Genomic DNA, 15,081 nt, shown 5'->3' on the forward strand with positions numbered 1-15,081 from the left:
TCTGCAGTCACCTCCTGCCTGCCGCTGCTCAGCTCTGCTTGCAGTTCACATAACTTGTTTTCAATCACCTCCAAGGAGAATGGCTATGTTCAAACCTCCTGCAAACCAGATGTGCCCCACTGGTTGCCAGGTGAAATGTGCTAATCTAGAGGGACTTGAAGTTTAGGATTGCTTTAGAGTGTTTCTGTGTATGACCTTATGCAGCATTATCCCAGCTCTACTTCTTGCAAAAGCAGGAGAATAAAGTCATTATGAATGAATGGAAAAAGAATGAAACCAGAGAAGAGCTGAGGCAGAGCTGTGTTGATCACACCAGGCTTTGTTTTCTGTATAATGTGGAGTCTCATACTCCTTTGGTGAGAGGTACCACCTTGGGACCACACGCTGTGCTTCCTCACAACGAATTCACACCTTCTTTTGCTTCTCCTGTATCCTGTAATAAAAGTCTTTTAGACTGCGGTTGGTCTCTGTGTATTGGAAAAATGGAGGATGGAGCTGAGAAAGGAACCATGAAAGCTGTAGCATTCAATCTTATGTGGAGCAAGCAGAGCATGTAGCAATGGCAAAATCACTCCTTACAACTGTCTCAGTAAAACTTCATGTTGTTGAACAGTAAAAGCATTTGTGGTTTTATTATTCTAAGATTCAATTAAAATCAGGAACAGAAAAATGACGGACCTAAACTACATGTGAACAACTGATCAAGGCCAATGATCATCCACACAAACAAGACACATTTATCATAATGACACTTATCCAACATCCAGGCCCCCCATCTTTAAATAATCACTATGGGGATGATGCACTGTTCATTACTGAAATCAAAGTGTGAACTATAAGGGAAAAATCAAATGGCATCTTGCTGATACATGCTCTTGTACTGAACTTAGAATACAATGTACCGAGACCTCGGGCTTAATTAGCTGCCCACTGAGCTAGAGTTGGCTTCTATCTTTTTTCTGCATATGAAACCACAGAGCTTTCCTAGTACATTATTTCCATATGTGTTTATATTGCTATCTTTGCCACTTGATCCAGCATTTTAAGTGAGCATTCCTGTCTAAAAAAAATATAACAAAATGTCTATCCACTTACCTAAAGTATCCATCAGCTCAGTCCTCCCTTTCCATCAGTGCGAGCCAGAAGAATCCCCAGGAAAATCCATACAGTCTCCCTGGTAGGCAGCTGTTGAGAATCAGATCGAGAGGCTCTTTCTTATGTCATTTTATTCCTCTTTATTAGGGATATGTTTTCTCATTCTTTGCTTCAGACATACTAAAATCCTCACTGACCTAAGCAGCTGTGCCTAGGATCGTGGCTGGTTCCAAGACATGAGCACCCAGCTAGGGCTGGGCAGGCGTGCGCTAGCACAGCACAAGGAGCAGGGTACTGCAGCCTGAGTGTGAGCACCACCAGCAAGCACATCCTCAGCAGGGGCTCACAGCTCTTTCAAAGGTGTCTGTGGGGCAGGAGAAAGCTGAATCACCACCCATGCACTACTTACACATGCCCAACACTTCTTGGGTAGGAAGGGATGGTATGTATGTCTGCACAAATATTTACTCTTCAGCTCTGGTTGCTTCTACATTTTACCATTCTACATTTAGCTTGCTCCAAAACCCCTTTTCTAGAAACTGGCCTATCATCAGAATATCTCATGTTCCAAATTTGCTTTATTTAGGACTATTATCAATATTGAAATAGAAAAAAAATATGAGAGAAAGCCTTAATAAAGTCTATCTACTGTTCATCCTTATGCACACAGCCAATTCTCTCACCACAGAAAGCTATTAGGTTGGTTAAAGATTATTTCAGCTTCATAAATCTGTGCTGACAAGTCAAACTGTTTTTTACTCATTCTGGGTTTGAGCTGTTAGCCACTTCTCCATGAGAACTGAGATTTTAGTCTTGACAGGCTCTGAAGGAAAGGGTGAATCTATGACACATCAGCACAGAAATGGCCACTGAACTTGTAGGAGAGGTGGTCAGGGCAAAAGAGTTAAGTGAGGCTGGGCAGATCCTAACCTCAGAGTTGAAATGGGCCAGGAAGCTCTTTCAAGGGCAGGCAAGAGGAACAGCAAGAGAATTACGAGGAAAATTAGGAAAAAGACAGTGTCACAGAGACCAAACTTCTAAACCATGAAAAATGGCAGTTAAAATAGCAGGTCACCAGAAAAAAAATTCTGCACATCAATTCAATTACCTTTGTATAAAATATTTTGGCATTAAAATTTCTTGGTGCTCTTTTACTTCACCAATTAGCTCTGTATCTGGATAATTTTTTCCTTTTTTCCACACAACATTACAGTTCCTCATGTTCTCCATGACCACAAGGGGCTTACCTGAACTGAGCTCATCACATAAGACTATTTATGCTACCTCTTTTACAGATACCAGCAAACCTTGCAATAACTTCATGTTGAACAAAATAGTAGACTTTTAAATTGAGGTGACTGTTTACAGCCTAACCAGGGAAACCACTGTTGTAATACTTTTTAAAAACTTTATTTATATTATTAAATTCTGAGCTTTAAAACAGATGAGGAAACCACTAAAAAGTGCTGAGGATGGGTAGTGGTCAGAAACTGTGACCTACAAGTAAGTAGCTGTATTGTTAAACAAGCAAACATTAGACATATATTATTAAAAGTCATCTTTAATAGCATTTAAAAATAGCTATTGCAAACTTTATTTGAAGAAAAATAAACAAATTACAATCTTCCAAAGTCCTTTGAAACAGTCTAGTTCCTTAACATTTGCTTTATTACTTGAAAAGAGAGAAGCTATTTGCATAGTTGGCATGTTAGTTCACTGCTGTTTGCTCAAAACAGCTCATAAAAGCATTCTTTTTCTATGATTTCTGATTTGATCAAAAGTGGAAATGTGAATGATAATCCCAACTTAGATCAAATTGGGTATCTGTCTATGTCTCAAGGCAGTCAAGAATTTTAGTTCAAATTGTTTAAAGCCTGATATGGAAAAAGAAAAGATGTGCCAGTCAATAGGACTTTATACCTGCTTATATACTTCCACTGAGCCAGCATATTTTTATTTTCTTCTTTGTATTTAGTATCCCATACAGCCTAAGAAAACTAAAAACCACAATCAAAAAACCCAGTTCATATTATAACATTATAAGATATAAGCAATGCTGATGAAGTTTTTGGGTAGCTACTAAGAAATACAACGAATTATTTTAATTTAAAGATAAACCTTAAACTGGAGTACTGGTGACTCAAATGCAGTACATAAGGCATTAATGCTCATACCTATCTGAAAACAAGCTATCTATAGGAAAAATAATCATAAGATTAATCTAACACAGCACACTATCAGCCTTTATTGCACTGCATAGAATAGCAACAGAGCAATGGCATTTCCATTTGGCACACAGAAATACATTAAAATTAATATGAAACAATATGAAAGTGAAATATTTTGATATGGGGAAAAGGAAACAACTGCTGTTATATTTTATAGATAAATTAAGCATCTAATTTCAAAATCTTCAGACCACAGAGACGGGGTTCACCGCATAAGAACTTAAGGTAGAAGAAGAAATGGTATAACAAAAATAATATTAGTCATTAGAATTAAAATTGAATCCTCTTTCTTAGTGTTTCAGACAGAAATAGGCAGTAGTTGCTTTCTAATATATTCTTTCCTAAAAACAGAACACTACACAGCATTGTTGGTTTGGGCACCGTGAAAATCTTGTGTTTATGCACCTACATTGCACACTGCAGAACACTGCAGCCTACAACAGCTATGTATATGCAACTGCTTTCTGCAGGATTCAAACAAAATCAAATGGTGTCAATATTCATACCAACTTGAACAACACATTCAGAGAAATATTGCTAGGATATTATTTTGATAACTGAAGAAAACCAATTATTGTATTTTAAATCTGACTGTCAACAGTGACTTTCAAGGCAAAAGAGAGGCTTGTAATATAAGAAGGACATGGAAGTGTTGGAGCAAGTTCAGAGGAAGGCCATGAAGCTGGTAAGAGGACTGGAGCACTTTGCCAGGGCAGATTCCCCTGGGAAAGTTGGGACTGTTCACCTGGAGAAGAGAAGGTTGTGTGGAGATCTCACAGCAACCTTACAGTGTCTGGAGGGGGCCTGCAGGGAAGCCAGAGAGGGACTCTGAGGAGCTGTAGTAACAGGACAAGGAGCAATGAGCTCCAGCTGAAGAAGGGAAATTTAGGTTAGATATTAGGGAGATTTTTACTGTAGGGGTAAAGACACTGGAACAGGTTGCCCAGGAGGGTTATGGGTGCCCCAGCCTTGGCAGTGTCCAAACCCAGGCTGGGTAAGACCTTGAGAAACCCAGTCAGGTGAGAGGTGTCCCTGCACATTGCAGAGGGCTTGGAACAAGATATCTTGCAGACCAGTCCAACTCCTTCACATTCTATGATTCTTTGAAGACTGGATCTGCCTCTCATGTTTCTCCTGCACCTGTCTGGCCACCTCCCCCTTTTATCCTGGGCCATTGATGGGCACAAGCCACAAGCTCCTGCTTGTGAAGTGAACAGGAGCATGTGGTATGGAAGCTAACTGGGAATACCTGCACTGCTTCTGTCTGATACAAGTTGTGCCAGGGGAGGTCTAGATTGGATATTAGGAAAAATTCTTCACTGTTAAGCATCAGAACAGGCTGCCAATGGAAGAAGTGGTGTCACCATCCCTGGGGGTATTTAGAAAGAGTGTAGATGTAGCACTTGGAGACAGGATTTAGTCTAGGTGGACTTGGACTAGTCTTTAGTCCACTAAAGTCTAGGTGGACTTTAGGTGGACTTGGCAAAACTGGCTTAATGGTTGGACCCAATGATTTTAAAGGTCTTTTCCAACATAAACAGGTCTATGGTGGTGCCATGCTGGGAACCAAACTGGCCCAGCCTGCAGGTTCTGAGGTGCTCGAAGCCTGTTAAGCAGCACTCATCCCCTGTTCTGTAGTCAGCATTTAGTACAGAAGATCTCTGAATGACACCCATATTGAAACCTGTAGGGAAACCCTCGGCTAAGATCACGGATGACAGCAGAGGCAGAATTCAGAGGGAACTCTTTCAAAATACATTATAGTTTTGTTTTAGACTCAATCCTAAATAAATATTTCTCACTGATTCAATAGCATATTAAGGGCCCTAGACAGACCATTGATACCCTGTGGCTAAAATGGGCATGGGAAATACCAGCGTACACTCAGATTTCAATAAACAGCAGAAATGTTCAGAAAAACATGAATATAACATGAAGATTCCATCACAAAATACCTTTTCATGATTGTTTTTTGTATCACTCCTTAAAACTCCTTGTAGACCTTATTGCTAAAGAGTTCCAAAAGACTTTTTGCTACAAGATTTCCTATTAACTTCAGTGGGAGCATGGCCCCCCTAATATCAAAAATGGGTTTTATAGAGCAATGGGGATAATATATATGCTGAGCATTTGTGTAAAGGTTCCCACACAACAATGAGAAAAGAAAAAAAAAAGTCACAATGCCAAATAATATTCCATTCACTGCCACCACAGTATAAATTTTATCCTCTGCAACTCATTCAAAGCACCAGCCACTACTGCAAAGTGACTGAAGGCACTGATGCAGGAATATTAAAGGCCACCAAGTGTAAACATTTGTTTAAAGTCATACAATGTACATGGTTTCTTTAAAATAGCTTGATACAGATGCAGATTTGGATGCCTGCAATAAAATGCCTTCTGTATAGAATAAAGTAAAATAAAAGAGGATGTTTATTCACTGACTCCAACAATTTCCCTGACATGGTACACTATGACTGATGATTCTTAATATAGTGTGCAAGGCAGCCAAAAGTCATTTAAAAACATGTGTTGTTTGTCTCAAAAACAAATGTAAGGGAATACTAGTAAAAGCTGCACTGTCCAAAACTCAACTAAGCAGTTTAAATCTGTTTTTCTTGGAGGATTTTCAGGAAGATTGGACTGCATGTAAAACAGAAATAATTTATTCCTACTATCTACTGCAAAAGAGCAATTTATCTCCAGTACATCTTGCCTAGAAAATAAGCCCCTTTATCCTATCATTAATCAGGTACCAATGTCCCTATTAAAAGCCCTGCATATAGTAAAACCTGGAAGTATGTGAGCTTTAGGTTTTTGAAATTATATTAAAGGGAGATATGACATGTCAAGTCTGCTGTTCTCAAAGACAAGAGAAGACCAACTTTCATAGGTCAAAAATCAAACCCACAACAAAACACATCCCAGTTTAGATGAGAATTTTTTCCAGATCTTACAAACTTGGCACAGTTGGATTTAGGCTCCCATAAATGAATAAAGGATTTGAGATGCAGAGATGTGTTTAATTCTGTATCTTCATTTGTCTTAGCTTTGGACCCATGTAACCAAGTGAATGGCTTACAGGGAGTGAGATCCTGCATCCTACTGACTAAGCAGTGTGTTTGGCTTCAATAAATCCATTACTTCATGTGGGTCAGAGCAGCACACACACTCTGCTCAGGCACTAATTAACTACTCAAAAGGCTAAATCCAAAACACACCAAGGACAAGGGAAAAGCATGAACGACCATGAAGAACCAGGACTAAACTCTGCCTAAGAAATAGGACAGAACCCCAAATTTGTGAAAAACATTGTAAATTCCAAAAACAGGTGAAGTAAAGCAAATAACCCCATCTAAACTAGTTCTGCAGTTAAAACCTATACATTGATAATAGAAGGCACCCCCAGTCCAGGAAGTTCAGGCCTCTTCCCAAGCTGATATGCAAAATTTCCTTTTTGAACAACATTATAGATGAGCATAAATACAAAAATATACATTTTAAGCAGTAGAAAAAATGGAATAAAAATGAGAAATTGCTCAAGGAAAGTGACTGCCATATTATTACATGTGCACAAAAACACACTCCGTCTAAAAAAGGTATGAAAGAAAGGGAATCAATAGAAATTAAAATTTCCACCTCTCTTAGTCAGCATGACAGCTATTAACTTCATTTCAATAACTATGAGTGTAACAGCCTGGCTGCCTCATCAAAAAGAAATAAGCATTAGATATTACAGGTAGTGTACAAGAAGGACAGATTGGCTGCCAGACAAGGAAGGCATTCATACACTCACTCAGGAGCAACAAACTCCCAAGCTCACACATTTCCACACTCACAGAGATCTGTAATTCTCCCCATGTGCAAAGGGCAGGTTTGAGTGTAAAAGTGGCCACTACTTTTCACCATCCCTCTCCTCCATTCCACTTCAGCAGAGCACTTGAGCATACACGGACGTGGTTAAAGTAGGCATGTGAATTGTTTGGCTGGACTGAGTGCATATGCAGTCAGTCCAGCCAAACAATTCTTCTCTCCTAAAAGCCTCTCCCACCAGCAGCAACAGGAGCACAGATGGCATCCAGGGCCACCAACTCACATGGCACTGAGAGCGGTAAACAACTGTTGGGGTATGCCCAACAACATACTGAACTGTTGACAAGGTGATGCTGAAAGCACAAGACATAAACTCTGCCCCAGAGTGATACTTCTAGGAGACATTAAAAAAAAAACAGAACAGGTTCAAAGCAAACTTCCTTCATCTGGCCATAAATTTATGCCAGCTGACACCAGCATTCTCACATGGAAAGAGAATTGCATTTGTTTCTGAATAACCCTGTAAAAATGAAGTCTGATAAACAGACTTTATCTTTGACACATTTACAGTAAAAAAGCCTTTCAGAGTAGAATGCATGAGAACATCCTGAGGCGTTATTTTCAACCATTATTAGCTTATGAATTGACAAAAAAATCCACCTACCTGCTCTGAAATGATTCAAAAAAAGAAAAAAAAAAAGAAGACTGACAACTTTCTGGAGCATTCAGCAGTTTGTAAATGCAGTACTTTTTGGCTCTTTGAATCTGCTCTGAAGCCAGCTCCTTTTTTTTTTCCATATTATTCCCCATGAGAGCACACAGAGAAATTCAGTATTAATGTTGAGCATCACATCTTCAGAACAGAACAGAAGAGAGCTCTGATACCAAGCTCATATCATTGCTTATCAACACACTCGTGGAGAAGCAAATAGTGTTTTGGAAAAGCATGGTAAACTAGCATCCCTAAAAAACAAGCACAGTTGGAAGCTGGGGTAAAAACAAAGCGGGAATGTGGAGCTAAGCTTACTTTTTATCACACTGCTTTCTCAGTAACTCTGTGCTTCTTCAGAAAATAAATTCAGTATGAAACTAACATTTGGAAAGCTTTTCCAGCAGACACTTGTAGAAGTTTTCTGGCACAGCCAGAAATTTACCATATGGGCCAGCCCAGCTCTCCCTGAACACAGCAGGAGTTTGGTCACGGCAATCACTAAAGACGGGCTGGTATCTGAACATAAAATTTTCTTTGGATAATTTATGGAAACCTTAGATGTGAAACCTAATCTGTTTCCTTTTACAGCACCCAACTGCACTGCAAGATTACATGAAGGACAAAGAGTATACAGAACAAGGAGGCCAATGAAGAGTGCTGAAGCAAGGCTGCAGAACCATCTCGGTGGCAAAGGTGGCAATCACTTTCACAGAAGTCACAAGAGGTTACACTTTGCATTACTCCTGAATTGTAGCTTCTCACTGCTCTTCTTCCTGTTCAGAAAGGTTAGTTAACATCAGTTAATAAACTTTTGAAAATTAACCAAGAACCCAGCTTCAAAAAGAAATCATTTTCAAAGGATGCACTAAACTCTGACACAGAGCTCATCATACACTGCAAAACACTTCCCAGACATTTAAGCCCAGCCATTACTCATTTTTCTTCACCCAGAACATCTCAATAGATTCAGGCCAACACCTGGTAAAAGGCACACTTTCATAGACTCAATCTCAACTGCAAGACACAATCTGTTCACAAACCTTGGACAAACATTTTGAGAGGAATTTTGCCTCTACCTACACAACAACAAAGGAACTCAGATGCTTTACCTGGCAAGCTGCTGGCTATAACATTTAAGAGCCAGGTCTCTCCTAACTGACTCTTTCTCTCACTATCATGGATGGGAGCTCCAGCTTCCTGAATCTGGGACTGCTTACCTAATCTAGGTCCTGCTCCTGTATTTTAGTCTCCCATTCCCTGAAGGGTTGCCACTGAGCCAGACTAGAAGTCTGAAAAATCATATTTATTTCAGAAAAATCAATATGTGGTAACTGCTCACAGAAAAAGCTTTTGCAAAGTTTCTTCCTCATAGTGGGTTTTTTCTTTTTTCTTCCTTCCAACTAGGGACCTTACAGCTTCTTTTTTTTTTTTTTTTAGTAGTAGTATTTTTTAACTGAAATTATATTCATTTTCATTACAAGCCTCAAGGTATTTTAAAAACATGTAATTTTATGGGCCAAAATGTTACCAAACAGTAACATCCAGCTAGTTATAAAATTTTCAGGTAAGAGAATACTGCTGTACTGGCATCCAAGCCAGATCTTACACATATGTCAATTGTACTGTCTCTCTGCCACAACAAAATCACATTTATCAGTAAATGCCAGAGCATTTCCTAGCTCTGAACATGACATGAGTCTGTCATCATCACATAAAATATACCCCTGCAGCTTGGGTCACCAACTACAACAGTGACGGAAAATAATAAATTAAAATAAAATCACATTCCTGTATTAGACAGGAAGGAATTATCCCAGAAGAACTCCATCATGGCATACATATATCTGTTGCTCAATAATATATTGTGCTATATATTTATAGGAATGGTGTCCTGTAAAATAATATTTCCACAACCCATTATCTTGAAATTAAAGGAATTACAGCACTGATTACATCTTATAAATTTTGGTCCCTAATATTAGTTTCCTAACTGAGAATTTATGAAATAAATTTATTTAAATATAATAAAAATATTTACACATGCATTTACCTGTAACTTTACAGCAAACATATTTATTAGTAGCATTCTTATGAAAGATTAGATCCTGAGCTCTTCTCCCAAGAACTGGAAATTCATTTCAGCCATACATTCTAAAGCCTATGTGTTTCTCTCAAATTAAAACTTGATGTAATTTTTTAAGCCTTTAGCCCTTAAACGTGTTCTAATTAATGGACAGCGTACTTATAACCGTTAATTTCCTATTTTACTTTAAAATTCTGTGTATGAACAATAATTTCAGCCAATATAGAATAAATTTGATCTTTATCTAGCTGAAGTTGCACACATCATATTTGGTTGTCTTTTGTATTGAGCTAAAAAAAGCATGAAAAAATTGCCTATACATCTTTTTTATGCCTTATCTCAAACCAACCCCAAATCCTTAATAAAGTACCAAGTGGTTCATGTAATGAAAACCTAGTATCTTCTCCAGCAGCCTGTATTTTTTTCTTGCTTTTAATTTTGCCAAAAAACTTTGTACATCGTTGCCCATCTCTAAAACACACTCCACACAACACATACTACATAATACATATAATACACTCACACACAACAGCAACAAACAAAAAGAACAAACAAAAAGCCCTCAAAAACCCACAAACAAACAAGCAAACCAACCTAAAGCCCCCTCCCACCAAAAAAGCCCTTTGAAACTCCTTTTTCAATGTACGCCTTTTTTAGGTAACAACAGAAGACAAAACATTGGCATTTTCTCCCACAAAGAAGTCCTAGTTTAAGTAAGAAACAAAGGGCAAAGCTACTGGAGAGGTAATTATTAACTTGGTAAGTGAATCATAGTGAAGCTCCAGCTTCATTTTGATAGTTTTGGGAATATACTGGGCCAGATAATTTGCAACAGTTGAAGAATCAACCCATTAGGACAATAGATATGTGAAAACACTACTGTCACTGACATGTTTTATGAAAAATCCTTTCCTTAGGATTTTTCCTCCTGAGAATCTGAGAGACAGGAACAAACTGTAAACAATTCTTATCTGCTGCTGTGGAATGCAACAGCTGGATCTGTGATTGGTCTCCTCTGGTTGTTTCTAATTAATGGCCAATCGCAGTCCAGCTGTCCAGACTGTCTGGGTCAGAGACAAACCTTTGTTATTCATTCCTTTTCTATTCTAAGCTAGCCTTCTGATGAAACCCTTTCTTCTATTCTTTTAGCATAGTTTTTAATATAATATACATCATAAAATATTAAATCAAGCCTTCTGAAACATGGAGTCAACATTCTCGTCTCTTCCCTCATCCTGGGACCCCTGTGATCACCGTCACACACTACTTGTTAACAAACTGGGCATGTAAATGTCCAAAAAGACCACAGTTCAATGCAGCTTTTTCTTCACTAAAATTTCTCCTATTCCTACAAGAAACTTTCTTTTAAACTTCTGAATAATTAAGTACCATTTGAAATGACTGACACTTACTAGGTTCATAGTAATCCAGTACAGTCACTGAAGCATCTTGGATATTTGCCACCTTGAAGTCTCTCACAGCTGGAATATCCACACAAACCTGTGTTTCATTTAGCTAGGAAAACAGAAGAGAAACATCCTGAGAACCCTGGGGATGGTGGCTTCATGGAGGAGCTAAGGACTTTTAGCTCAGTGGTAGTCCAATTCTAAAGGCTTAAGAGTCAGGATGCATATAAAGATGATTATCTCATTTGCACTCATTTTGGTCAAAGTACAGACTTCATGAAACATCTGCCTTCTTATGTGTGATTTTTAAGAGGCCTAATTCAGAAACTCCTTACAAATGCAATTGAGTTGCACCTATCCAATCAGTCTCACTCAAAACCAGGAGAACTATTAGTTCCATGTAAATAGCAGATGTTGATTTCCCCGAAGAACACAATCATAATGTCTTTCCAAATTTAAGCCTAACAATGTCAGAGTTGAGATTAAAATCACCACAAACACATTTCTTTGTTATTTCCAACTTACAGAGTCGAAGTATAGGTTGACTTTTCCATTGTCCTTTTCTGTCTTCTTAACTGTATTGTCTAATGGAACAAAATCTGGTGACACAGAGAAACCACTGAGTAAGCCAACCTCCATGAGGACCATACCACTCCTGGGAGCTGAGCCAGAACCAAAGTACCTTTTCAAAACACAGAGACAAAGAAACTTTTAGTAGAAATGCAGTAGCCCACTCTCCAAAGAAAATATTTGATCTTTAAGTCCCAACTAATGAAGTAATAATGCTCAAGAATACTTAGGAAACAAATGGAACAAAATACTGACAAGAAAATGTCTAATGATAAAGAGCTAATAATTAATTTCTCAATTATTTTTCCAGCTAAACCAGCTTTTGCCACATATGCAAAAGCTGGTTTAGCACTGAGAAAACTGCAATACATAAATCATGTGAGAGGCTACACTGACACCATGAGGAACTTTCAATCAGCATCTCTTAGTACAGGCTTATATTACAAATATGCAGAAACTATTGCCATTAAATACGTTTCAAAAGAAGCAATAAAGAAACTGCTGTAGGAATTCCTGTACTGAAATATATGTATTTGCTCTTATTAATGCATTGTTTTGCTTTTATTCATTTTGGAGGCCAAGATACATGTGTACACAATAAAGAAGTCTCCCAGACCTTTTCATATTTCCTTCACAGAGACTGATGGTACCATTAACAAAGTCAAATTATTTCACAAAGTTTCAGTTTTAGAATGCACAGCCATGTTATTAATCCACATTTGGAAGAAGATTTAATATGTTGAGTCCCTTTTTTTTTACTAAATAATGCTTACTATTATATCTTCTTCCAATGTGAAAACCAGATGCTAGAGTAAAAGTCTGCTCTATTGAGCAAGCCTTGCACACTATGGTGCATAACAGATATATCAAAATATATTTATGGTGCTCTGTGCTACAAGTGTCACCTAAATGACCTGCAAAAGATTCTACTGCTTTAAATAAGGCAGGTAGCAGAAGAGCTTCCCTGGCCTTAGCACGGAAGGTAAATGATTATTGTCCCACTAAAATAGAAGTGTCTCTAATCCTCATTTCAAAAGCCTGGCAGTATTGAAAGTAATTAAAACTATGTCTTTTTAGAGCTGGGTAGTTAAAAAAAAAAAACCAAAAGGGAAGAGTTGCTTTCAAAGCAATGCTGTTAAGCCTGGCTGATTCAAGGCAGATACAACTTTGAAAGAAATACAGCACAACTGCTGACTTCAGTTGGCTCACAAGATTAGAAACAAATGAAACCATCTGTTCGACGATGTGTTGTGCCAAAGTAGCTGCTATTGAAAACAAATAATTGAATTGGAACTGGATGTAATTATTTCTGCATAATTAACAACAAGGGGAGAGTCAAAGATCCAAGCTGTCTAGCCAGCCTGGGTGCTACTAAAACACCAACAGGGAACCAAACTATCTTGATACTGTCAAGGAGTCAATTAGATATATCCCTAGAATTTACGAGGATCTGGCTCTCAAAAAAAAAGAAGAGAGGCAGCCTTGGAGGTGGGTTATGGTACCATCTTTTCAACTCTATGGTCTCTTAAAAAAAGGAAAAAAAAATCAACATGCAAGAATGACCAGTAAGAGAAACACAGACTTGAAACCTGTACCTGAAGAAAACTGATAATACTTTCAGTTGAACTTTGTGTTTCAGCTCATGAGCAATATGAGACCAGGGTAAGACCCTCTCACAGATGACACAAAGAAGAGAAAACAAAACCAAGATAATGTAGGCAGAAAGCAGAAACGAGAGTGTAAATTGAACCATCAGTGATCAGTTTCCCATGCCTGGAAAAGGTATGAAGGCAATAAGACTTAGAAAAAACTAGCAATCCTGGGTATTTGCCTCCCAGAGAGTGCGTTAGCTCCTCTAACCAAGAACCACTTCAACTTGAATGAGACCTCATTTGCTCTAGGGTCAAAAATAATACCAGTTAAAAAGACCATAACCAACCCCTATCAAGCTGGCTGAGAGAACGTGAATATTCTCCAGATTAAAGAAAATAAAAAAATTATGAAGTTGAAGCCTTCAGTACCTATGAATATCCACAGCTAGATTCATTCCCACAGCTAGACTATACACACCCATGCAATGACATTTCAACAGCCTTTTTGTATTGGTTTCTCTACTAGAAAGCCAGATCATGTTATAAAGATCATAAGTAGGCCAACTTTAAACTAATTTAGGAATATAGACAAGGCATATATTATATACCATTTATAGGGAAAAGAAGAGGAAGATGACTAGTCTATGAAGCTCAGCAATCAGAGATGAAGCTGTAGCCTAAGCAATTTAAACAGACTTACTCAAACTACCAGTCCACTTCCCACAATAAGAGTTGATGGAATTGATGCTGGAACTAACTAAATGTTCCAAGTAATCTCTTGAGGCTGCTTTACAATGTCACTAGATTTTCCCCTCTTCTTTGAACACTTTGCAATTAAAGCATCACTACCCTAGAGGACCCCCAGAGAGATGGAGCACTTCTTCTCTGTATTTTAAGCAAAAGGTTTTAGCTAGAGAGTCAGATTGCCCAAAAAATACTTACCCCAAACCAAGCATGTAAACTCTTTACATGTCAGGAGTTTGTGCTAGACTTTAGAATGCTGTTGACACTTCCTAGAAGAGTTTGAAAGAGAACAATCCCCCTCCGTTTCAAGAACTCTCATGTATTCTAGCGTCTCTGCCCACCATCTGTGTCACCCAACTGGATACTAGAAACATATAAAAACAGAGCTCTGGCTTTATGCCTGCTGGCTATTTCCCAAATTAAATCAATGCTCTGTACTGAAACCATATTCTCTACAGCTGATTATTTGTATGATGGTGTCACCTAGAGACTCATCTCCAGTCACAGCTCCCTTGTGGAAGGCGGAGCATAAGAATAGTTCAAGGCATACGGTGTACAAAGTTTAAAGAAATAGCAGAAAGAGGGTGTGGATGAAAGGCATGTAAGAGGAACCATGGTGGATCAGGTGGTATTTTGCAAATCTTGCATTTACAAGGAATGTAACAAAATGTTACATATTTAATATGTATAATGCCACAAGAAAAAAACAGGAGTTTCTAGAGGAAGTATTCACAAATAGATGAAATCCTCAAATACAACAAACGCAGACATTTCAACAACATTATTGTGGATTATAAAAGACAGGAGAAAATAAAACGTAAATACATACATAGAGAGA

At 38.2% G+C, this 15,081-nt stretch overlaps 1 protein-coding gene across 1 annotated transcript in view; it reads right to left on the reverse strand.

Annotated features, from left to right (window-relative positions):
* Positions 1 to 2,489: 2,489 nt before the first annotated feature.
* CD109 (CD109 molecule) overlaps positions 2,490 to 15,081 on the reverse strand; it is a 71,958-nt gene continuing 59,366 nt past the window's right edge. Inside the window, exons 31-33 of the mRNA XM_030235577.2 lie at positions 11,863 to 12,019; positions 11,344 to 11,446; positions 2,490 to 8,621 (exon numbers count right to left, since the gene is read on the reverse strand). Of these exons, the coding sequence (XP_030091437.2) occupies positions 8,431 to 8,621; positions 11,344 to 11,446; positions 11,863 to 12,019 (451 nt within the window). The 3' untranslated portion in view covers positions 2,490 to 8,430. The remainder of the gene's footprint in view (positions 8,622 to 11,343; positions 11,447 to 11,862; positions 12,020 to 15,081) is intronic.

The sequence above is a fragment of the Serinus canaria genome, chromosome 3, assembly GCF_022539315.1.
Source record: "Serinus canaria isolate serCan28SL12 chromosome 3, serCan2020, whole genome shotgun sequence".
NCBI lineage: Eukaryota > Metazoa > Chordata > Aves > Passeriformes > Fringillidae > Serinus > Serinus canaria.